Consider the following 25214-nt stretch of genomic DNA (forward strand, 5'->3'; position numbering starts at 1 on the left):
AATGAGAAAGATACATCTATGCAAAATACAACACCCACCCCGATCTGCTCATCATAATCTTGGAGGTATGACTTGCAGTCAGGGACATCAATACAACATATACTGGGACTCTTTAACAGGCAAATGTAACAATTGCATTTGTTATGGGGCCATGCAGAGGGCGAGCCTTGTAACACAGAGGTGATCATATCTAATATAGCACTTTATTTACGCTATTATAGCGCGCTATTTATCAGTATAACTAAGGAGATTGAGAAGTCGTAAATCAGACAAGACTGGACAAATCATGTTTTGTAGGAGTCACATTTACTGTGAATAGAGGATATTTAAAGGGACACTCAATACTAATGTGTTTGTTACTGTTCATTTGAAGTATTTTTGAAATACATGCATATTTGCAAAGAGCTTTGGAGCAATTGCGGGGGAAGCGCGCTCATTCAGAGCAGGCTCAAGCTTACCACAACGTAAGAAGAATCAGTCATAGGTGATCCTATCATACTGGACATGTTTACTGTTTAGAAAATATTATTTGTGTTTAACAACCAGACATTTATATGTGGCCCTTAAAGGGACATTAAACACTTTGAGAGGGTAATATAAAATGATAAATCGTATCGTATATATAAAAAAAAAACTCTGCAATATATTTTCATTATTTATTTTGTCCCTTTTCCTATAATTCCATTCTGAAATTGTGAGCTTTTTAGCTCTTGTTAGAAATGGAAATGCAGAACACCGTTATATTCCACACAGCCATTGGCTGCACAATGTAGTGACCTATTTATAACTGTCCCTAATTGGCTACAGCAGAGAAGGTAACCCAAGTTACAACATGGCAGCTCCCATTGTTTTATAGACACTAAAGCATTACACTTAAATTGACAATATTTATGTTATTCTCAGCATAATCTTTTCTTTGAATGCATCATTTTATCTAGCATTTATTTAGTGTTTAATGTCCCTTTAAGGCTTCTAAAATATTGATCTCCAGCCTCTGTGTGTTAGGAAATTGGCGTCAGTGATATAGGACATTCTATCAATTTGTTAGACTTACACTTCCCTTTAAACATTTGCATCCTAGGAATTCTACTCATCTATATTACGTACTTGCACTAATGAACTCTCACTAAAACTTCCTTCTCCAACCATGCCCTCTTGTTCTGGTAATTATTTACTATTTTTTATAGCTATAAATGATTTTCTTGTGATGCTTATACACACACAATACAGACAACTGTATCATATCACCTCAGCCATCTATCCAGCCTATTCATATTGAGTCGTGGCTATTTAACCCCGGCCGTGTCTAATTAACCCTAAATAATTAAATTTCTATAAATACACAAATACAGTATAGATCACACATAGCTCATTAGTGGGACATGTTTAGCAAACATTAAAAGGTGTGCTTTTAGAAGATAATAGGAAAATGAGATTCTTAATGTTTATGACCTGTCTGAGCCTTATCTGCAGATCTTATTGTCAGATAACAAATCTGCAGCACTCAGCTGCTCTTCAAAAGAACAACCCCCCCTCACCTTCTTGTCTCAAATACTTTGATTCTCTAACACTGAATGCAATCAAAAGAAACGCACTTAACCCACTGTGCGCTGCAATTACAGAGAGGGCCGCGGCCCCCTGCGTCAGGAATTCTGGCATTAAGATCTGTTCTTGGATAAAAGAAATTGCTTGAAACTAATTTACTTCTGATTCCTAATGCATCGGTGCCTTGAATAGGAACAGCTAATGTCCACTTTGTGTTATCAGTTTCTTTGGCTTGCTGATACCGATACAGACTAATGAAATGTACGCAAGAAAAATCAAACCCTATTATATTACTTGTAAAGAGGAAGGATGGAACGGAAAGAAAATTCTCTAGACATAAAAGCAATTCGTTTTTATTTGGGGGGTTCTCAGTAGCAGAAACAAAGAAAACTTTATAGAGAAGAGCAGGATATTGTTGTTGTTTAAAAGGGCTATGAAGTCAAACAAACTTTCATGGATCAGACAAAGGGGCATATTTATCAAGCTCTGTACGGAGCTTGATGCCCCGTGTTTCCGCTGCTCTATAACCGGTCCGCTTGCTGTGAGGCGGCGGACAGACATCGCCAGAAATTGAAACCCCCTGCTAGCGGCCGATTGGCTGCGAATCTGCAGGGGGCGGCATTGCACCAGCAGTTCTTGTGAATATGCTGCGTATGCTGTCGGCATTTATCGATGTGCAGCGGACATGATCCACAATATCGGATCATGTCCGCTCTCACATTAATAAATAGGACCCAAAGCATGCAGTTTTAAGACACTTTCAGTATATGTCTATTGTTTGAATTTATTGCTTAAAGCTTTCCCTAATTACTAATGACAATAGAAATTAGATAAATATACTAGAGGGTTTTAAATGGTTTGTCATTGGAGTGCAAAACTGTGCAAATTGTACTAACAAAACAAGATATTTAATTTAGTATCACCATCAACATTTATTTGAAAAGCACCAAAAAAACAGAATTTATGTTTACCTGATAAATTACTTTCTCCAACGGTGTGTCCGGTCCACGGCGTCATCCTTACTTGTGGGATATTCTCTTCCCCAACAGGAAATGGCAAAGAGCCCAGCAAAGCTGGTCACATGATCCCTCCTAGGCTCCGCCTACCCCAGTCATTCGACCGACGTTAAGGAGGAATATTTGCATAGGAGAAACCATATGATACCGTGGTGACTGTAGTTAAAGAAAATAAATTATCAGACCTGATTAAAAAAACCAGGGCGGGCCGTGGACCGGACACACCGTTGGAGAAAGTAATTTATCAGGTAAACATAAATTCTGTTTTCTCCAACATAGGTGTGTCCGGTCCACGGCGTCATCCTTACTTGTGGGAACCAATACCAAAGCTTTAGGACACGGATGAAGGGAGGGAGCAAATCAGGTCACCTAAATGGAAGGCACCACGGCTTGCAAAACCTTTCTCCCAAAAATAGCCTCAGAAGAAGCAAAAGTATCAAACTTGTAAAATTTTGTAAAAGTGTGCAGTGAAGACCAAGTCGCTGCCTTACATATCTGATCAACAGAAGCCTCGTTCTTGAAGGCCCATGTGGAAGCCACAGCCCTAGTGGAATGAGCTGTGATTCTTTCGGGAGGCTGCCGTCCGGCAGTCTCGTAAGCCAATCTGATGATGCTTTTAATCCAAAAAGAGAGAGAGGTAGAAGTTGCTTTTTGACCTCTCCTTTTACCGGAATAAACAACAAACAAGGAAGATGTTTGTCTAAAATCCTTTGTAGCATCTAAATAGAATTTTAGAGCGCGAACAACATCCAAATTGTGCAACAAACGTTCCTTCTTCGAAACTGGTTTCGGACACAGAGAAGGTACGATAATCTCCTGGTTAATGTTTTTGTTAGAAACAACTTTTGGAAGAAAACCAGGTTTAGTACGTAAAACCACCTTATCTGCATGGAACACCAGATAAGGAGGAGAACACTGCAGAGCAGATAATTCTGAAACTCTTCTAGCAGAAGAAATTGCAACCAAAACAAAACTTTCCAAGATAATAACTTAATATCAACGGAATGTAAGGGTTCAAACGGAACCCCCTGAAGAACTGAAAGAACTAAGTTGAGACTCCAAGGAGGAGTCAAAGGTTTGTAAACAGGCTTGATTCTAACCAGAGCCTGAACAAAGGCTTGAACATCTGGCACAGCTGCCAGCTTTTTGTGAAGTAACACAGACAAGGCAGAAATCTGTCCCTTCAGGGAACTTGCAGATAATCCTTTTTCCAATCCTTCTTGAAGGAAGGATAGAATCTTAGGAATCTTAACCTTGTCCCAAGGGAATCCTTTAGATTCACACCAACAGATATATTTTTTCCAAATTTTGTGGTAAATCTTTCTAGTTACAGGCTTTCTGGCCTGAACAAGAGTATCGATAACAGAATCTGAGAACCCTCGCTTCGATAAGATCAAGCGTTCAATCTCCAGGCAGTCAGCTGGAGTGAGACCAGGTTCGGATGTTCGAACGGACCTTGAACAAGAAGGTCTCGTCTCAAAGGTAGCTTCCATGGTGGAGCCGATGACATATTCACCAGATCTGCATACCAAGTCCTGCGTGGCCACGCAGGAGCTATCAAGATCACCGACGCCCTTTCCTGATTGATCCTGGCTACCAGCCTGGGGATGAGAGGAAACGGCGGGAATACATAAGCTAGTTTGAAGGTCCAAGGTGCTACTAGTGCATCCACTAGAGCCGCCTTGGGATCCCTGGATCTGGACCCGTAGCAAGGAACTTTGAAGTTCTGACGAGAGGCCATCAGATCCATGTCTGGAATGCCCCACAGTTGAGTGACTTGGGCAAAGATTTCCGGATGGAGTTCCCACTCCCCCGGATGCAATGTCTGACGACTCAGAAAATCCGCTTCCCAATTTTCCACTCCTGGGATGTGGATAGCAGACAGGTGGCAGGAGTGAGACTCCGCCCATAGAATGATTTTGGTCACTTCTTCCATCGCCAGGGAACTCCTTGTTCCCCCCTGATGGTTGATGTACGCAACAGTTGTCATGTTGTCTGATTGAAACCGTATGAACTTGGCCCTCGCTAGCTGAGGCCAAGCCTTGAGAGCATTGAATATCGCTCTCAGTTCCAGAATATTTATCGGTAGAAGAGATTCTTCCCGAGACCAAAGACCCTGAGCTTTCAGGGATCCCCAGACCGCGCCCCAGCCCATCAGACTGGCGTCGGTCGTGACAATGACCCACTCTGGTCTGCGGAAGGTCATCCCTTGTGACAGGTTGTCCAGGGACAGCCACCAACGGAGTGAGTCTCTGGTCCTCTGATTTACTTGTATCCTCGGAGACAAGTTCGTATAGTCCCCATTCCACTGACTGAGCATGCACAGTTGTAATGGTCTTAGATGAATGCGCGCAAAAGGAACTATGTCCATTGCCGCTACCATCAAGCCTATCACTTCCATGCACTGCGCTATGGAAGGAAGAGGAACGGAATGAAGTATCCGACAAGAGTCTAGAAGTTTTGTTTTTCTGGCCTCTGTCAGAAAAATCCTCATTTCTAAAGAGTCTATTATTGTTCCCAAGAAGGGAACCCTTGTTGACGGAGATAGAGAACTCTTTTCCACGTTCACTTTCCATCCGTGAGATCTGAGAAAGGCCAGGACGATGTCCGTGTGAGCCTTTGCTTGAGGAAGGGACGACGCTTGAATCAGAATGTCGTCCAAGTAAGGTACTACAGCAATGCCCCTTGGTCTTAGCACAGCTAGAAGGGACCCTAGTACCTTTGTGAAAATCCTTGGAGCAGTGGCTAATCCGAAAGGAAGCGCCACGAACTGGTAATGCTTGTCCAGGAATGCGAACCTTAGGAACCGATGATTTTCCTTGTGGATAGGAATATGTAGATACGCATCCTTTAAATCCACCGTGGTCATGAATTGACCTTCCTGGATGGAAGGAAGAATTGTTCGAATGGTTTCCATTTTGAACGATGGAACCTTGAGAAACTTGTTTAAGATCTTGAGATCTAAGATTGGTCTGAACGTTCCCTCTTTTTTGGGAACTATGAACAGATTGGAGTAGAACCCCATCCCTTGTTCTCCTAATGGAACAGGATGAATCACTCCCATTTTTAACAGGTCTTCTACACAACGTAAGAATGCCTGTCTTTTTATGTGGTCTGAAGACAACTGAGACCTGTGGAGCCTCCCCCTTGGGGGAAGCCCCTTGAATTCCAGAAGATAACCTTGGGAGACTATTTCTAGCGCCCAAGGATCCAGAACATCTCTTGCCCAAGCCTGAGCGAAGAGAGAGAGTCTGCCCCCCACCAGAACCGGTCCCGGATCGGGGGCCAACATTTCATGCTGTCTTGGTAGCAGTGGCAGGTTTTTTGGCCTGCTTTCCCTTGTTCCAGCCTTGCATTGGTCTCCAAGCTGGCTTGGCTTGAGAAGTATTACCCTCTTGCTTAGAGGACGTAGCACTTTGGGCTGGTCCGTTTCTACGAAAGGGACGAAAATTAGGTTTATTTTTGGCCTTGAAAGGCCGATCCTGAGGAAGGGCGTGGCCCTTACCCCCAGTGATATCAGAGATAATCTCTTTCAAGTCAGGGCCAAACAGCGTTTTCCCCTTGAAAGGAATGTTAAGTAGCTTGTTCTTGGAAGACGCATCAGCTGACCAAGATTTCAACCAAAGCGCTCTGCGCGCCACAATAACAAACCCAGAATTCTTAGCCGCTAACCTAGCCAATTGCAAAGTGGCGTCTAGGGTGAAAGAATTAGCCAATTTGAGAGCATTGATTCTGTCCATAATCTCCTCATAAGGAGGAGAATCACTATCGACCGCCTTTACCAGCTCATCGAACCAGAAACACGCGGCTGTAGCGACAGGGACAATGCATGAAATTGGTTGTAGAAGGTAACCCTGCTGAACAAACATCTTTTTAAGTAAACCTTCTAATTTTTTATCCATAGGATCTTTGAAAGCACAACTATCTTCTATGGGTATAGTGGTGCGTTTGTTTAAAGTGGAAACCGCTCCCTCGACCTTGGGGACTGTCTGCCATAAGTCCTTTCTGGGGTCGACCATGGGAAACAATTTTTTAAATATGGGGGGAGGGACGAAAGGAATACCGGGCCTTTCCCATTCTTTATTTACAATGTCCGCCACCCGCTTGGGTATAGGAAAAGCTTCTGGGAGCCCCGGGACCTCTAGGAACTTGTCCATTTTACATAGTTTCTCTGGGATGACCAACTTGTCACAATCATCCAGAGTGGATAATACCTCCTTAAGCAGAATGCGGAGATGTTCCAACTTAAATTTAAACGTAATCACATCAGGTTCAGCTTGTTGAGAAATGTTCCCTGAATCAGTAATTTCTCCCTCAGACAAAACCTCCCTGGCCCCATCAGACTGGTTTAGGGGCCCTTCAGAACCATTATTATCAGCGTCGTCATGCTCTTCAGTATCTAAAACAGAGCAGTCGCGCTTACGCTGATAAGTGTGCATTTTGGCTAAAATGTTTTTGACAGAATTATCCATTACAGCCGTTAATTGTTGCATAGTAAGGAGTATTGGCGCGCTAGATGTACTAGGGGCCTCCTGAGTGGGCAAGACTCGTGTAGACGAAGGAGGGAATTATGCAGTACCATGCTTACTCCCCTCACTTGAGGAATCATCTTGGGCATCATTGTCATTGTCACATAAATCACATTTAATTAAATGAGAAGGAACTCTGGCTTCCCCACATTCAGAACACAGTCTATCTGGTAGTTCAGACATGTTAAACAGGCATAAACTTGATAACAAAGTACAAAAAACGTTTTAAAATAAAACCGTTACTGTCACTTTAAATTTTAAACTGAACACACTTTATTACTGCAATTGCGAAAAAATATGAAGGAATTGTTCAAAATTCACCAAAATTTCACCACAGTGTCTTAAAGCCTTAAAAGTATTGCACACCAAATTTGGAAGCTTTAACCCTTAAAATAACGGAACCGGAGCCGTTTTTAACTTTAACCCCTTTACAGTCCCTGGTATCTGCTTTGCTGAGACCCAACCAAGCCCAAAGGGGAATACGATACCAAATGACGCCTTCAGAAAGTCTTTTCTATGTATCAGAGCTCCTCACACATGCGACTGCATGTCATGCCTCTCAAAAACAAGTGCGCAACACCGGCGCGAAAATGAGGCTCTGCCTATGATTTGGGAAAGCCCCTAAAGAATAAGGTGTCTAAAACAGTGCCTGCCGATATAATCTTATCAAAATACCCATATTAAATGATTCCTCAAGGCTAAATATGTGTTAATAATGAATCGATTTAGCCCAGAAAAAGTCTACAGTCTTAATAAGCCCTTGTGAAGCCCTTATTTACTATCTTAATAAACATGGCTTACCGGATCCCATAGGGAAAATGACAGCTTCCAGCATTACATCGTCTTGTTAGAATGTGTCATACCTCAAGCAGCAAAAGACTGCTCACTGTTCCCCCAACTGAAGTTAATTCCTCTCAACAGTCCTGTGTGGAACAGCCATGGATTTTAGTAACGGTTGCTAAAATCATTTTCCTCATACAAACAGAAATCTTCATCTCTTTTCTGTTTCTGAGTAAATAGTACATACCAGCACTATTTTAAAATAACAAACTCTTGATTGAATAATAAAAACTACAGTTAAACACTAAAAAACTCTAAGCCATCTCCGTGGAGATGTTGCCTGTACAACGGCAAAGAGAATGACTGGGGTAGGCGGAGCCTAGGAGGGATCATGTGACCAGCTTTGCTGGGCTCTTTGCCATTTCCTGTTGGGGAAGAGAATATCCCACAAGTAAGGATGACGCCGTGGACCGGACACACCTATGTTGGAGAAAAATGTTACATTCAGATCCTATGCAAAGCAGAGCTTACTTGCTAATACTGTATATGGTAAGCTTTTTTATAATGACTGACATCCCTTTTATCCACCATTGTAGGTCATTCAACCTCGCTCACACTATTTATTTCTATTATCAGTAATAGTATTTATATTATCATTATTTATAAAATGCCAACCTTTTAGGCAGTGCTATACAGGGTACATTCAAACAAGGAACAGACATTATATGAAGGAGATACCTGGTCACTCTCAGTAGTGCAGCTTTTTTGCAGAGTTAAAGGGACAGTCAACACCAGATTTTTTGTTGTTTAAAAAGATAGATAATCCCTTTATTACCTATTCCCCAGTTTTGTATAACCAACACAGTTATAATAATACACTTTTTACCTCTGTGATTACCTTGCATTTATGCCTCTGCAAACTGCCCCACTTATTGCATTTTAGCCAATCAGTGCTGACTCCTTGGTAACTTCACGTGCGTGTGCTCAATGTTATCTATATGACACACATGAACTAATGTGCTCTAGTGGTCAAAAACTGTCAAAATGCACTTAGATAAGAAGCGGCCTTCAAGGTCTAAGAAATTAGCATATGAGCTTCTAAGGTTTAGATGTCAACTAAGAATACCAAGAGAACAAAGCAAAATTGGTGATAAAAGTTAATTGGAAAGTTGTTTAAATTTACATGCCCTATTTGAATCATGAAAGTTTACTTTGGACTTGACTGTCCCTTAACTAAAGGAAGAGAGAGGCTCTCAAGCTTATAAGCTTCTCCCTGCAATCCTCAAAGATCACCTCTAACAAATTATCAAACTTAACCACAAATATATTGTGACCCCTTACAGATCATATACCTTCTTCCTGAAGTAACAAATCACCACCCCTTACAGATCATATACCTTCTTCCTGAAGTAACAAATCACCACCCCTTACAGATCATATACCTTCTCCCTGAAGTAACAAATCACCACCCCTTACAGATCATATACCTTCTCCCTGAAGTAACAAATCACCACCCCTTACAGATCATATACCTTCTCCCTGAAGTAACAAATTACCACCCCTTACAGATCATATACCTTCTCCCTGAAGTAACAAATCACCACCCCTTACAGATCATATACCTTCTCCCTGAAGTAACAAATCACCACACCTTACAGATCATATACCTTCTTCCTGAAGTAACAAATCACCACCCCTTACAGATCATATACCTTTTCCTGAAGTAACAAATCACCACCCCTTACAGATCATATACTTTCTCCCTGAAGTAACAAATCACCACCCCTTACAGATCATATACCTTCTCCCTGAAGTAACAAATCACCACCCCTTACAGATCATATACCTTCTTCCTGAAGTAACAAATCACCCCCCCCTTACAGATCATATACCTTCTTCCTGAAGTAACAAATCACCACCCCTTACAGATCATATACCTTCTTCCTGAAGTAACAAATCACCACCCCTTACAGATCATATACTTTCTCCCTGAAGTAACAAATCACCACCCCTTACAGATCATATACTTTCTCCCTGAAGTAACAAATCACCACCCCTTACAGATCATATACCTTCTTCCTGAAGTAACAAATCACCACCCCTTACAGATCATATACTTTCTCCCTGAAGTAACAAATCACCACCCCTTACAGATCATATACCTTCTCCCTGAAGTAACAAATCACCACCCCTTACAGATCATATACTTTCTCCCTGAAGTAACAAATCACCACCCCTTACAGATCATATACCTTCTCCCTGAAGTAACAAATCACCACCCCTTACAGATCATATACCTTCTCCCTGAAGTAAATCACCACCCCTTACAGATCATATACCTTCTCCCTGAAGTAACAAATCACCACCCCTTACAGATCATATACCTTCTCCCTGAAGTAACAAATCACCACCCCTTACAGATCATATACCTTCTCCCTGAAGTAACAAATCACCACCCCCTAACAGATCATATACTTTCTCCCTGAAGTAACAAATCACCACCCCTTACAGATCATATACCTTCTTCCTGAAGTAACAAATTACCACCCCTTACAGATCATACACTTTCTCCCTGAAGTAACACATCACCACCCCTTACAGATCATATACTTTCTCCCTGAAGTAACAAATCACCACCCCCTAACAGATCATATACCTTCTCCCTGAAGTAACAAATCACCACCCCTTACAGATCATATACTTTCTCCCTGAAGTAACAAATCACCACCCCTTACAGATCATATACCTTCTCCCTGAAGTAACAAATCACCACCCCTTACAGATCATATACCTTTTTCCTGAAGTAACAAATCACCACCCCTTACAGATCATATACCTTCTCCCTGAAGTAACAAATCACCACCCCTTACAGATCATATACCTTCTCCCTGAAGTAACAAATCACCACCCCTTACAGATCATATACCTTCTCCCTGAAGTAACAAATCACCACCCCTTACAGATCATATACCTTTTCCCTGAAGTAACAAATCACCACCCCTTACAGATCATATACCTTTTCCCTGAAGTAACAATTCACCACCCCTTACAGATCATATACCTTTTCCCTGAAGTAACAAATCACCACCCCTTACAGATCATATAACTTTTCCCTGAAGTAACAAATCACCACCCCTTACAGATCATATACTTTCTCCCTGAAGTAACAAATCACCACCCCTTACAGATCATATACCTTTTCCCTGAAGTAACAAATCACCACCCCTTACAGATCATATACTTTCTCCCTGAAGTAACAAATCACCACCCCTTACAGATCATATACCTTCTCCCTGAAGTAACAAATCACCACACCTTACAGATCATATACCTTCTCCCTGAAGTAACAAATCACCACACCTTACAGATCATATACCTTCTCCCTGAAGTAACAAATCACCACACCTTACAGATCATATACCTTCTACCTGAAGTAGCAAATCACCACCCCTTACAGATCATATACCTTCTACCTGAAGTAACAAATCGCCACCCCTTACAGATCATATACCTTCTACCTGAAGTAATAAATCACCACCCCTCTCTGCATACCTCATAGATTATTATTATTATTATTGGTTATTTGTAGTGCGCCAACAGATTCTGCAGCGCTAAATCACCTCTTACAGATCATACACCCTCTCCCTGCATCCCTTATAGATTATCACCTCTTACAGATAATATACCCTCTCCCTGCCCCCCTACAAAATATCACCTCTAACAGATTAGGGGGTCAAACACACATTAGAAATACTACTCGAGACTTGCAGAGCGCTGCTGGTCCCGAGTGGAAAACGCAGCTGATCCAATCAGCAGCGCTAGTTCCACATTTGAGTTGTGTGACTAACACTGATGATTGAATCAGCTGGGTATTTCACTCGAAACCAGCAGTGCTCTGAGAGTCCCAATCAGTATTTCTACTGGGTGTTTAACCCGTTTTGAGGGGTTTAAAACACAGTAATCTAGGGTTGTTACAATGACAAGCTCTATTACAGTATGTATATTTTTTTATTACATTGACCCTTTAACATCATGTATGCTCGCCTGTACTGCTATAGTTAGAGTCATGGTGATATTAGAGAAAAGGGCTTGACCTCAACCCAGCAAATAAATTTACAATGCCCCCAAACAGGCTGGTATTTACTACTAGACACTCACCTGGTTTATGGAGTTGGCAGCACACGAGGCCAGACCTGTCCCCAAAGAGGCAAGAAGGAAGCAGCTGGGGTCAAAGGGCACAGGAGCCATAGCGAAGCCCGCTGACGCAGTAATAACCACCAGGGCTACAAGCAACAAACACAAAATCTCAGTGGCTCAGTTAGGTAATAATAATAATAATAATAATGATGATGATAACTTATTATCTGTGCTGTAGCCAAAATGTTTATCTCCTTCCCCCTTGAGCTATTCACACCCCAAGCTAAAGCCATATTTTTTTCACACACTGCATTTAAATATCAACATCAGTGCAGTTTTTGTGATTGAAATAATAGAAATCTATTTTATTTTTTTCCCACACATCAAGCGCCTGTAGAAAACAGATTTAGTTTGAAGAAAAACGACCATAGGAAATGCATTTTTTATATAGTTTTCAGCTGTACAAAAGCAGCCTGGGAGTTTTTTCCTAAATATTACAAACACTTTACACTTAAACATTGAAACAAGTATCCCCCATGTTCCGCCCCCATCCAGAAACCAACAAATAAATAAAACATTTAGGAGCCTATAACACAAAAAAATAAAATGTAGAACCTTATATCTAAGTGTCCAATTAAATAAATAGTAATTGAAAATTGTTAGAACAATATACCCAGAAAAAAAGGAATAAAATCACATCACAAAAAACATTTGACAAGCTCCTAACCCTAAAAAACACATAACACAAAATAGTTGCAAAAAAATAATAAATGACTATATGCCATGTATTTTACACTCATATGAGCTTCATATTCGTTTGGAGGTTTTGACCCTACACAGTCCTAGTGATCACCTGCAAACGGCTGTGAGTTAATTTTAGCTGTCTCAGTAAAGAGGAAGGGGAGATAGGGGCACCATGTCAAGTTGTGCAGGCTTCTCACAATCCCCAGAATCCTTCGGGTGAAGTAACAATTCATTTCAAAGTGAGTACGGTTTAGCGGCAGTCAGGGTCTTCACCAATGAAAAGTAGATGTGCGGAGAGGTCAAGATTAGTAGCAGTCACAGTGAATGGTACTGGCATAAACCAATAGGGGGGCAAGCTTGTGAGGAAACGGTGGGATCAGAAGCAAACTGGAAACAGTACAAAAGACAGGAGGAGAGGGTACAAAAAAGACAGGGGGAGAGGGTACAAAAAGACATGGGGAGAGGGTACAAAAAGACATGGGGAGAGGGTACAAAAAGACAGGGGGAGAGGGTACAAAAAGACAGGGGGAGAGGGTACAAAAAGACAGGGGGAGAGGGTACAAAAAGACAGGGGAGAGGGTACAAAAAGACAGGGGGAGAGGGTACAAAAAGACAGGGGGAGAGGGTACAAAAGACAGGGGGAGAGGGTACAAAAGACAGGAGAAGAGAAAGAATAGAGGATAGAGCGCAATATGGAATTACAAACACTTCTTGGTCCTTCTATTTAATGATGAGCAAACATGCTCATAACTATTATAAATTGCATTTGCTCAGCCCAGGCTTGTATTTAATTAGATCTTATTACAGTCATTTTACACACATTAATTAAGCCAACTAAGGATGTAATTCACGGCAAGATGAGGTCACAACATGTAGACAAACAGTGTGTGTTATATCCCTGTACTGCGCCCTCAAACAAGCAGATACAGCGAGCGACGCCGAATTAACCGACGGACTCATCAGATTCATTTTGTTAGGTCAATTACAGAAGCTGCACAAATATCTTATTAGACTGAAATCTGGTGCCTTTTATATCATTTCTACAAACGGAGTGTTTATTCTGATTGGGAACACATTAAATATCTGCGATTGCTGCCGCCTTAGCAAGACCTATCTTGGCACTGACGCTGATGCAGGAGATTAAAGGGACATGAAACCCAAATGTTTTCTTTCATGATTCAGAAAGAGAATACAATTTTAAAAAAGTTTCCTACTATAAAATTTGTTTTAGTCTCTTGTTATTCTTTGTTGAAGAGCTATCTAGATAGGTAGCGTGCACATTTCTAGGGCACTAGATGACAGGAAACAGTGCTGCCATCTGGTGATCCTGCTAATGTACAACACTGTTGCTCTCCCAAACTTACCTCCCTGCTTTTCAACAAAGGATAACAACAAAACAAAGAAGATTTGATAATAAAAGTAAATTGGAAAGTTGTTTAAAAAAATTAACCTTTTGTGGGGCTAAAGCAAATTTACCAAGATACATCAGTGCAATAATATACAGCATTTAATTATTGTACTAAAGTCATATTCTTAGCTAAGTGTTTCCATAAGTGATTAAAGGGATATGAAACCCATTTGTTTTCTTCCCTGCTTAGAAGCTTACATTCCTGATTTTGAAATAAAGATAATGAGAGAACAAAGAAAAATTGATCATAGGAGTAAATTAGAAATCAGAATCATGAAAGAAAGAAAGAAATAAAGTAAATGTACATAGTGGCCTCACTAGCTGGTACAGTGCCAGGCAGAGAGAGGCTGTAGTGTATTTACATGCAAGTCTGACCTATCCCCACGTTTATTTGTCATATGAAATCTGTATAACATCCTCATTACAATAAATGAGGTAATATCAGTATAAGCTATATTGATTCTTGATATCATCTTAAAATACAGTGACCAGTCATCCAAACTAGTGTTCAACCTATTGTGTGCTAAATTATATTAAAGCTACTAAATATCCTCATCAAAATTTATGAGGTAACATTAATATAAGGCGTAATTATTTTTTATATTATTTTATGATTTAAAGATACAGCAACCAGTAATGCAAACTAGCGTTTAAACAATTTTGTGAGCAGAGGTTATACCGCATGCTGTACTAAATCATATTAAATCCACTACATAATATCCTCATCCAAATAAATTCTATTTCTCTCTCATATAATTGTACGATTTAAAGACACAGCTACCGGTAATGCAAACTATTTTGTACTAAATCTTATTAAACCTACTATATAAATCCCTGATCAATATAAATACAAGGCATATTGATTTGTTATATTATTTTATAATTTAAATAAAGCACTACACACAGTGGTGCTGTTATGGATGAGTGAATTTATTGTGTGTAATTTGATTTAAAGTTTATAATTAAACTCCGATACATAACACTGCTGCTTGGATTAGTACATTGAATTAATTCACATAAGCAAGTTGAAGTTTATTAACCTACTTCCCGTGGGTCTGTTTTCATATAACCACCAGCTACCTACGCCAATAGGCCTCAGCCATATTTGAGATGAGAATTCAGATGCCGTTATACGATTTTTGGAGAATTTGCACAGAGACATTTTTGGGATTAGCTTATTTTTCATTATTTTACATTGTTTTTAATAAAAGTTACGTTTTATTTCCGGCCTCTCTCTGTTCCATGGGAATAGGCGATATTTAATTTGGGCTATAGAGGTGCCAGTTAGTGCATTTCTTCTGACTTACATGTAAATTTACTGTTTATGCACAGCGCTCCAGCCCTTGATAATAATTCTATTAGATTATTATATTGTAGGGCATTCACATTATTGTAGTGCCATTGTATCTTTGTCTAGAATTAAGAGTCAGTAGTGTGATAATATTGATGATTTAATGGTGCAGACGGTACACTTGCAATTGGCTGCACTGTGCAGCTAGTGGAGACTTCAGCAGGATAGGTACATTTTATTAATGGGACGGTTAAGTCAAAATTAAACTTTCATGACTCAGGAGCGTGCACGTGTCATCAGCAGTCTATGGCAGCAGCGTTTGCAACAATGTCTATAGCACTGTAATATAAAATTGCACTGCTGCCATAGACTGCTAAAGATATCATGCCATAGAAATGACAGAGCAAAGAGAGGAGGCGGCATCGTAATTTATGTTGTGTTGACAATTCCACAAAGTACACCCCCTTACAAAAATTTAGCTCTCCTGCCACCTTTGATTTCCTTTTTGGCACAATTGAGATCCCGTTCAGTAAATCAATCATTGTTGCAGGAATCTACTGCCCACCTAGCTCCCCTGTGCATTCCATTTCTGACATAGCCCATCTCCTTAGTGAAACCATAGCTCAAAACCCAAAAAGTGAAATTTTGGTTTTTGGAGATTTTAATACTGATTGGCTGAATCCAAAAAATAATAGTCGCTGCTTGCTGTTTAAATCTTTGCAGCTAATGCAATTAATCTCCTCCCCAACTGGCATAAACATCAAAAGCCATAATCACACCCTGCTCGATTAGATTCTCTCCACTTCTCCCAACCAAATCCAGGAGGCAGTTGTTCTCCCTAACAATTTCAGTGACCACTGCTTAGTGTGCTGCGTGCACAAAATAAAGGCAACTAAATCCTCTCCCAAGGTTAAACTCACCAGATCCTTCAAAAAATGTAATCTTCAATCATTTCTAAATAACATCAAGAACCTCCCCTGGCACAGATTATACCTAATCCCAGATCTAGACTCTGCAGTTGAATTCTTTCAGTCTGAACTCCTACAAGTTTAGAATTTACATGCCCCGCTGCGTAAGGTGAGCGTAAAAGGAGCACACTTGAATTGGATCACAGCTGACCTCATTCAAATGTACCAATTTCGGGATTCATTGTGGTCAAAGTTAAAGCATACTGGCTCTATGAACGATCACTGTGTATATAGACAATGGCGAAATATATGCACTAAACAAACAAAATTGGCCAAGGCCCAATATTTCTGTGAAAGTCTGAACAACAACATATCAAACCCTAGAAAGTTTTGGAAAGTCATAAATAACTTACAAACTCCACCAATTCACTCCCAACCCTCCACTGTCAATGTGGACAACCAAACCCTGCAACTCCCATTAGAAGTAGCAAATGCCTTTAACAATTATTTTGTAGGATGCTCCACCCAGTGGCGTAGCTTGGGGGGGCCACAGGGGCGGTTGCCCCGGGCGCATAATTCATAGGGGCGCAAAATGCCTGGCGCAGGCTAGCGCCACATGAGGGAATATTTTTTTAAATGCGGCTGCCTGCCTGTAGTATTGGTGCGCACACAGCACCTAGCTGCAACTTTAAATTTAGCTATGTGAGAGGGTGTGGGGCTTTGCTTAAGTTGCGCTCAGCCTATCTGTGCAGGAATAGCGTGACAGTGTCTGTGGAGGTGGAGCCTGCTGCCTGAACGGGATATCTGGAGGTAGATGTCATGGTCGTGTGACTGACTGAATAGAGGATAATGAACTACATGTGCCCACCATCCCAGACTGCCGGGTACTGAACTTAAGAGGTAGGAGGGTAACTGGGTACTACGGAACAGAGTGCAGCAAATAAATACTGGGATCCCTGAATTATGTGCAAGGCAACGTGATTGGGAAATTACCAGCACAGCAGTTGTATAAATTATTTGCTTGCGTATACAGATGGAGTATGAGCTGCATGTAGGAATAACAGGAATGTGAATGTTAAAATTGAAAGACGACTAAAGATTCCTAAGACTTGCCTGTGCCTGAACAAAACCTAGGCATGTGGTTCTCTCCTTTATAATCCATCCTGATGATTTTATTAATAATAGATTGCATTGACTCCCATACTCTATATTGGGCAGACTCCCATACTCTATATTGGGCAGACTCCCATACTCTATATTGGGCAGACTCCCATACTCTATATTGGGCAGACTCCCATACTCTATATTGGGCAGACTCCCATACTCTATATTGGGCAGACTCACATACTCTATATTGGGCAGACTCCCATACTCTATATTGGGCAGACTCCCATACTCTATATTGGGCAGACTCCCATACTCTATATTGGGCAGACTCCCATACTCTATATTGGGCAGACTCCCGTACTTTATAGCTATACAATGGTAATATATATTTATACATGCAAGGTTCATCTTGTCTTTATTTATATGTGTATTTTTTCTCACTTTTTGTGATAACATTTTCAACTATTTCATAATCAGAGTACTGAGGAATTCTGAATTGGGGGGGCTGGGGGGTACAATAGTACGGTGGTACAGTGAGGTACAATACAGAGGTGGTACAGTGAGGTACTATAGTGAGGTGGTACAATGAGATACTATAGTCAGTCCCTACTGTATTGGTGGAAGAGACTCTGTCAGTGCTAATGGGTTAGGGGGCGCAATAATTGCCTTGCCCTGGGTGTTGACAACCCACGCTACGCAACTAGCTCCACCACCCTGATTGACAAACTAATAAATGACACACATCCTGAAACTACAAATGTGGATCAGGCCCCACTAAATCAGCAAAGACCCAATATAGAGAAGTTAAATTTTAGACCTGTACCCATGAATATCATTGAGAAACACCTTAATAATTTAAAAATGAAAAACCAGTCTGGACCTGGTCAAATCTCAGCAATGCTGTTGAAGCACTGTGCGCCAGCAATTGCTAAACCTGTCACAACCCTAATTACCGAATCCTTGGTGTCTGGATACATAACCAAACTTTGGAAGACTGCAAGAGTAGTGCCTATCCATAAAAGTGGGGAATTAACCTTGGTTTCCATCGCCCTATATCTTTGCTCCCAGTATTGTCAAAAATCTTAGAAAAATGCGTCCATACGCAATTATGTGAGTATTACCAACAATCTAACAACTGATCAAGCAGGTTTTCGCCCAAATCAATTCAAGAGGAACAAGTTTGATAGAGACCGTAAGGACTATGAAAATAATAGAGTGTATTTTTGGCCTCAATATGGCAATAGAAGATACAGGCGCCACACAGGACAGAAGAAAGAAGTCAAAGATAAAGACAACCCAAGGTCTATACTGAAAAATAAAAATAAGAATAAAGCAAAGAAGGTGTCCTTTTCTTCTACTGAACAAGAATCTTCTGATCCGGAATCTAATTCCATCCATTCCTCGGCACCTGAAAGCGGCTCTACTTCAGCCTCCTCTATGGAAGACTCAGATGAGGAAATACCAACGAAAATATCATCAACTACTACTAAAAAGAGTGGCCCTTTAGGCGTAGGACAAGACGATCCAAAAGGCGGAACAATAGGCAAAAAATCCACACGCAAGAACAAGAAATAAAAGACAACAATTTAAATATTGTAAATCTCTCAGATTACAACCTAACTGACGAGGAAATTTCACTATTGCAAAGAGGATTAGGTTTTGCTCCGTCCAACAAGTTCTCAGTCTTTGATACCATCTTGGATGTAAACAAATTTGTCCGCAAACTAACTCTTAAAAAATTCTTTTCAGACACATCTCCAGAGGACAATTGTCAAACCAACATCAATCAAAATAATGACCTCCCTTCTGGTCAATGTCATCAACTGAAAGACTTCAAGGACTGCTGTACTTTGGAGGTTATGAGAGATCTATCCTGCAGTGGGGATCAATTCAATGGTCTCGGAACGCACTCCATAACTCCTCCTATAACAAAAAACAGGGATTTTTATCCCATACAAGTCAGAGGGCCTTACATCAATGCCTTTCAACAAAGTGTTGAAAGAGATTTGCTAGAATTGGCTAATAAAATAAATGATAAAAAACATCATCATACTAATCTAACACATAAAGAATCTATTGCCCTAAAAAAATTACAACTTAACAAAAACTTGGTCTTGAGAAATGCTGACAAGGGCGGCGCGATTGTTCTTATGAACAAGAAGGCTTACCTATCAGAAGCAAATAGGCAACTTGCAAACACATCTATTTATCGCAAATTGCCTTCAGATCCAACTAATATTTTTAAGAGTAAACTTGGGGACCTGTTGGAGGATGGTTTGGCCTTGGGAATACTTCAAAGAAAAGATATTGAACTTTTAATACCAAAGTCCCCGGTCATACTAATCTTCCATCATGTCCCCAAAATACACAAGGACATCTCTTCTCCTCCTGGTAGGCCTATAGTCTCAGGCATAGGCTCCCTTTTGGAGCCTATGTCTGAGTGGTTAGATTGTATTCTCCAGCCACTAGTAGTGAATTTACACAGCTACCTCAGGGACTCCAGCAACTTATTGGATAACTTAAAAAGTATAAAATGGAAGAAAGATTACAATTGGGTGATAATAGACATTGAGTCTCTATACTCTTGTATCCCCCATGATCAGGGAGTCAGAGCCATAAAATGGTTCATGGATAGGGACACCGCTTATAAACAGGAAGAGAAAATCTTCATTTGTGATTGTTTGGAGTTCCTACAAACCCACAATTATTTTATCTTTGATAAAGAGTTTTATCTTCAATTATGCGGAACGGCAATGGGGGCGAAATTCGCCCCCTCGTATGCCAACTTATATGTGGGTTGGTGGGAACTCCAACATATCTACTCATATCAAAATCCATTTATACACAACACCGTTTTTTATAACAGATTTATTGATGACATGATTTTTATAATTGAGGATAGGGATCATGGGGGCATTTCCATTGCTCATTTTTTGGAATATTTGAATACCAATACTAACCAATTAAAATTTACAGGCGAGTTCAATTCCCATATAGTCAACTTTTTGGATTTGACATTGGAGGGAGTGGAGGATGATGGAACCATTATATCGAGTACTTATAGAAAACCAACTGCTGGTAACACCATTTTACATGCTCAATCAGCTCATCCTCCCCACCTGCTAAAGTCAATTCCAAAAAGTCAATTTTTAAGACTAAAGAGAAACACTAACAACGATGAAATTTATTCTAATCAATCCAATGAACTAAAAAAGAGATTGCTAGCCAGAGGTTACAACTCAAGTTTACTAGATAAAGCACAGGAAGATGCAAAAATGGATTGTACTTCAAAACAAACGAAATCACATAGATCTTTTTCAGAAAACGCAATAGTGTTCAGTACCCCATTTTCCAACCAGTACAATGAAGTAGTTAACATCCTAAAGAAACACATTCCACTACTTAAAAATGATCCTTTAATATCCAACTCAGTGTCTAACTTTAAATTTGTTTCTAGAAAGCCAGAAACTCTGGGCTCAAAGTTGGCACCTAGTATGATACAGACCGATAATTTGTCCTCCCCCACTTGGCTACATGGCAGTAGAAGGGGAAATTACAGATGCCATAATTTCAACTGCAAAGCCTGCAAGTCGATTATTATAGGCAATAACTTTCATTCTAAAAGCACGCTGAAAACTTATGCAATCAACTTCTATGCCACTTGTAGAACCAAGTGGGTAGTATATGTACTTAACTGCAATATTTGCCAACATCAATATGTAGGCCAAACCTCTCGTGAGTTTTGAGATAGAGTTAGGGAACATTTGAAAGATGTTGAAAACTTCAATAAAAACTCAGCAGTTGCCAAACACTTTAATGGTCTGCATTTAACTGGTGTTCCCAATTTTGGAGCGCAAATCATTGAAGTAGTTCACAGACCTACCAGAGGAGGGGATAGACATAAACTCCTTACAAAAAGGGAGTTATTCTGGATTCTAAAATTAGAAACCAGACACCCTAAGGGTATCAATCTGGAATGGGACATTTCTTACTTTATAGATTAATGCTCAAATATACAATCCTTAATTTAAAAACATATAATAATTATTACTAATAACAATCTTCAATTGCATATAGGCATTTTTTCCTATTTTTGATGTTCTCCCTTTCCAGATTGACGATCGCTAACAAAGCCAACAGCATATTTATAAATATATATATATATATCATAGATCTGTAAAACAATATCCCTTATTTTCCAAAACATCCATTATTTTCCAAACATGATTCAAATTTTGCTGATTGTAGATTAACTATATACTTATATAGCTCTAACATTGCCACCATGCCCCAATGCTTGCTAACAATATTTGAATATATCGTCCTAGGTTTAGTTTCTAGCCATGGATTTGTTCAGTTTACTGTTCATTAGGCATTTTGCATTAACAAAGTTTAGATAATTAATTAGCTATATAAGTTTATAGACATACATTAATATGTCTTTAATGTTTCTATCCATAACAGCCTGTTAGTATGCATACAAAGATTCTTTTGTACCTTCAATTTTATTACATTTGTTGATTTTAATATTTCTTAACATGCTGTCAGTGTTCCCTTCAGGGTGATGTCCGATTGCTGCAGTAACTGGCTGCTGATTGGACAGTGATCCCTTTAAGTACACTTCAGATATGTTTAGCACTAGCTCCTATGACTAAGCGCCACTAGGGGGCGCGAAACGCGTCAGGACTGCTACTCCTGCTTACCTGCACCTTGATGCAGCTTTTATACTTTGTTCAATAAAGATTCCTGGATTTTATCTTGCCCCTGAGTGCTCAGATCTGTTTTTTTTGGATTCCTATTTCGCCCAAATCACTCCACTACAACAGCCCTCCTAAAAGTTTGCAACGACATCCAAACTGCAATGGAACAAGGAGATCTAACTGGAGCTATTTTCCTTCATTTTGCAAAGGCATTTGACACAGTAGACCACGACATACTACTGCTCAAACATTAAAAACTCAGGTATAGCTGATCGTCTGTTAACCTGGTTTCGATCATATGTATCGGATTGATCACAATATGTCTCCATTTCTGACAGTGACTCCCTCCCTCTCCCAGCCACATGTGGTGTTCCCCAAGGTTTCATTCTCGGCCCCCTACTAGTCACATTATTTATAAATGATCTGCCTAATGTCTGCAAATCCTCAACTGTACACATGTACGCAGATGACACGGTAATCTATGCAAACAAATCCAATCTTCCGCAGCATGAAGCATTGCTCCAAGACCAGTTCATAGAGAAAAGTGGATCTCAAAAAACAAACTCTTCCTGACTAAACGGTCACAATGATCTTTGGAACGGAAACTAAAATTACACAAACTACAAAATTACCATAGCAGCACTTAGCAGTGAGATTATAAAGAAGTTTATTCCAACATACAGGTAAAAGATACAAACATGGACAGGTTCTGGCGCGTTTCGCGTCCCCTAGTGGCGCTTCCTCATAGACTGAGGATAAAACACATATGACCCTCCGTTATACTGGTCACAGATGTTAACATATTAACTCTTTAATGCAAAAAATTCTATAGATACATAAAACATTAAAATAATATAGTATGTCACGGTTACTATCCAGAAAATGATATACAGAGAAACCCTTCAAGGAAATATCACTATTATACATTCATTTGTTGGAATTACATGAAGTAAGCACCATTAATTGATTATTAAAGAACCTTAGGACGAGGATTGTATATGACAAATGACTGCATGTTAGTGGTAAGTGACTTCCAATACATCCTGAACGACACATTATTATTGTTCTAAACAACATATTATTCTAAGCAGTGTTGCGCTAGTCAACTGTCTTTGGACCTATTATCAAAAATTTAAATAAGTGAATAACTAATTAAGTTAGTACTCAGTCTGCACAAAAATTTAACAATGATATAAATAATATCACAAATTTGCAGCCCTTAAGATTATCCTTATATATGAATGAACGCTATGATCAACACGTTATACAAAAACTCCATTATTGCAACATTATTTCCAAAACATTCAAAATATTCAAAAAAGATTGACAAGTATTAATGACAATATATTCTCCAGTGTATACAAACTTAATAATCATGGAAGCAAATTTACAAAATCTGAAATCCAAACACGTAGGAGGATTTCAGGGTATATTTATACAAAATAACGGATATCCCACTCAAGATTTAAACCATTAGGAATTCTGGTCTTTAATTTGTATATCCAATACAATTCCTTTTTATCAAGTATTTTATATTTGTTACCACCCCTGGGAGGGGTTTTTGCCATATCAATGATTTTTACTGTAAAATCAGCAATACTGGTAAAGTGAACAAGATTAAATTGCCTAGCCACTGTTGAATCCTTGAATTCTTGAAATCATTCACATGTTCCCTTACTCTCACATTGACCTCCCTTGTCGTCTTACCAACATATTGAACATGGCAAATGTTACACTCTAATAAATATACTGCAAAAACAGTCTTACAGTTAGCATAAAATCCAATATCATGTCACCTCGTCCACATAAGATCTTGACTACATGTCAAGCAAGTTCTTGCTCCACATCTGAAGTATCCTTTCCTTCTTAGCCATTGATCACCCCTGGTGGTCATTGTCTTCGAAACCCTACTAGGTGCCAATCTGGATGCCAAACATACTGGTTTCTTTGGAACAAATATACATTTTTCAACACACTTTTGTAGTATGCTGTCACCTAAAAGTATTGGTAAATTTATCTTAAGGATTTTTACTATCTGTTGGAATTGGTTAGTGTATTCTGTAGTGAATACAATATTCTCGCTAAAGGAGCTACCAACACTTTTTTTTCTACCTTATTCTGTACTGTCACTGTGCTGATTTCTAATTTTTTCTAACTCATTTGGCTCATATCCCCTAACTACCAATCTCTTAATTAATTCATCAGCCTGCTGCATGTATACCACATTATCATTGGTGTTACGCCTCAATCTTATACACTGTCCACTTGGTATGGCACAAACAAGATGAGGAGGGTGACACGAACTTGCATGGAGAATAGTATTCCCCGCTGCCGGTTTTATAAATGTTTTCGACTTATTCTCCACATCACCCTCCAATGTCACATCCAAGAAGTTAGTTTTCAGAGAGTGATAGCCTCCAACAAATTTAAAATACATGTCAAAACTTGTTTCCTCAAATGTCTCACCGATGATCAATATGAGATCATCAATGAATCTCCTATAGTACAGCACATGAATCTCCTATAGTACAGCCTATTTTTATAGCGAGCACACTAAAAATGTGCTGTACTATAGGAGATTCATTGATTGATTCATTATTTGAAATTTGTTGGAGGCTATCACTCTCTGAAAACTGACTTCTTGGATGTGACATTGGAGGGTGATGTGGAGAATAAGAAAATAGTGTTGAAAACCTTTAGAAAACCGACAGCGGGGAATATTATTCTCCATGCGAGTTTGTGTCACCCTCATCTTGTTCGTGCCATACCAAGGGACAGTTTATCAGACTGAGGCTGTCAGGGTTTTTTCCCTGTTTTGTTTGCCATGTGCTGCTGGCAGCCATTTTACTCACCTCTCTTGCTGTCTACGGTGCATTGTGGGGGATGCTGCTCATTTCCTGCACTTCCTTTTATGGCCAGACTGGTATGCATCATCTGTGTGAGACAGGATGCTGTCTCAGAATTGTGATGTCATCACTTATTATTTAAAGGGCCTCTGTTCAGTATGCTTTGCCTTTGCGTTGTCTCAGACCTGTTTGTGAGAGTTCCT

The 25214-nt window shown here is 39.8% G+C and overlaps 1 protein-coding gene across 2 annotated transcripts in view; it reads right to left on the reverse strand.

The window, feature by feature from the left end:
• The window catches only part of LOC128656345 (protoheme IX farnesyltransferase, mitochondrial), a 387658-nt gene that overhangs the window by 264960 nt on the left and 97484 nt on the right, over positions 1-25214 (reverse strand). For both annotated transcript variants that reach the window (XM_053710209.1, XM_053710200.1), the window contains exon 4: positions 12029-12153. In XM_053710209.1, the coding sequence (XP_053566184.1) occupies positions 12029-12153 (125 nt within the window). The remainder of the gene's footprint in view (positions 1-12028; positions 12154-25214) is intronic.

The sequence above is a fragment of the Bombina bombina genome, chromosome 1, assembly GCF_027579735.1.
Source record: "Bombina bombina isolate aBomBom1 chromosome 1, aBomBom1.pri, whole genome shotgun sequence".
NCBI lineage: Eukaryota > Metazoa > Chordata > Amphibia > Anura > Bombinatoridae > Bombina > Bombina bombina.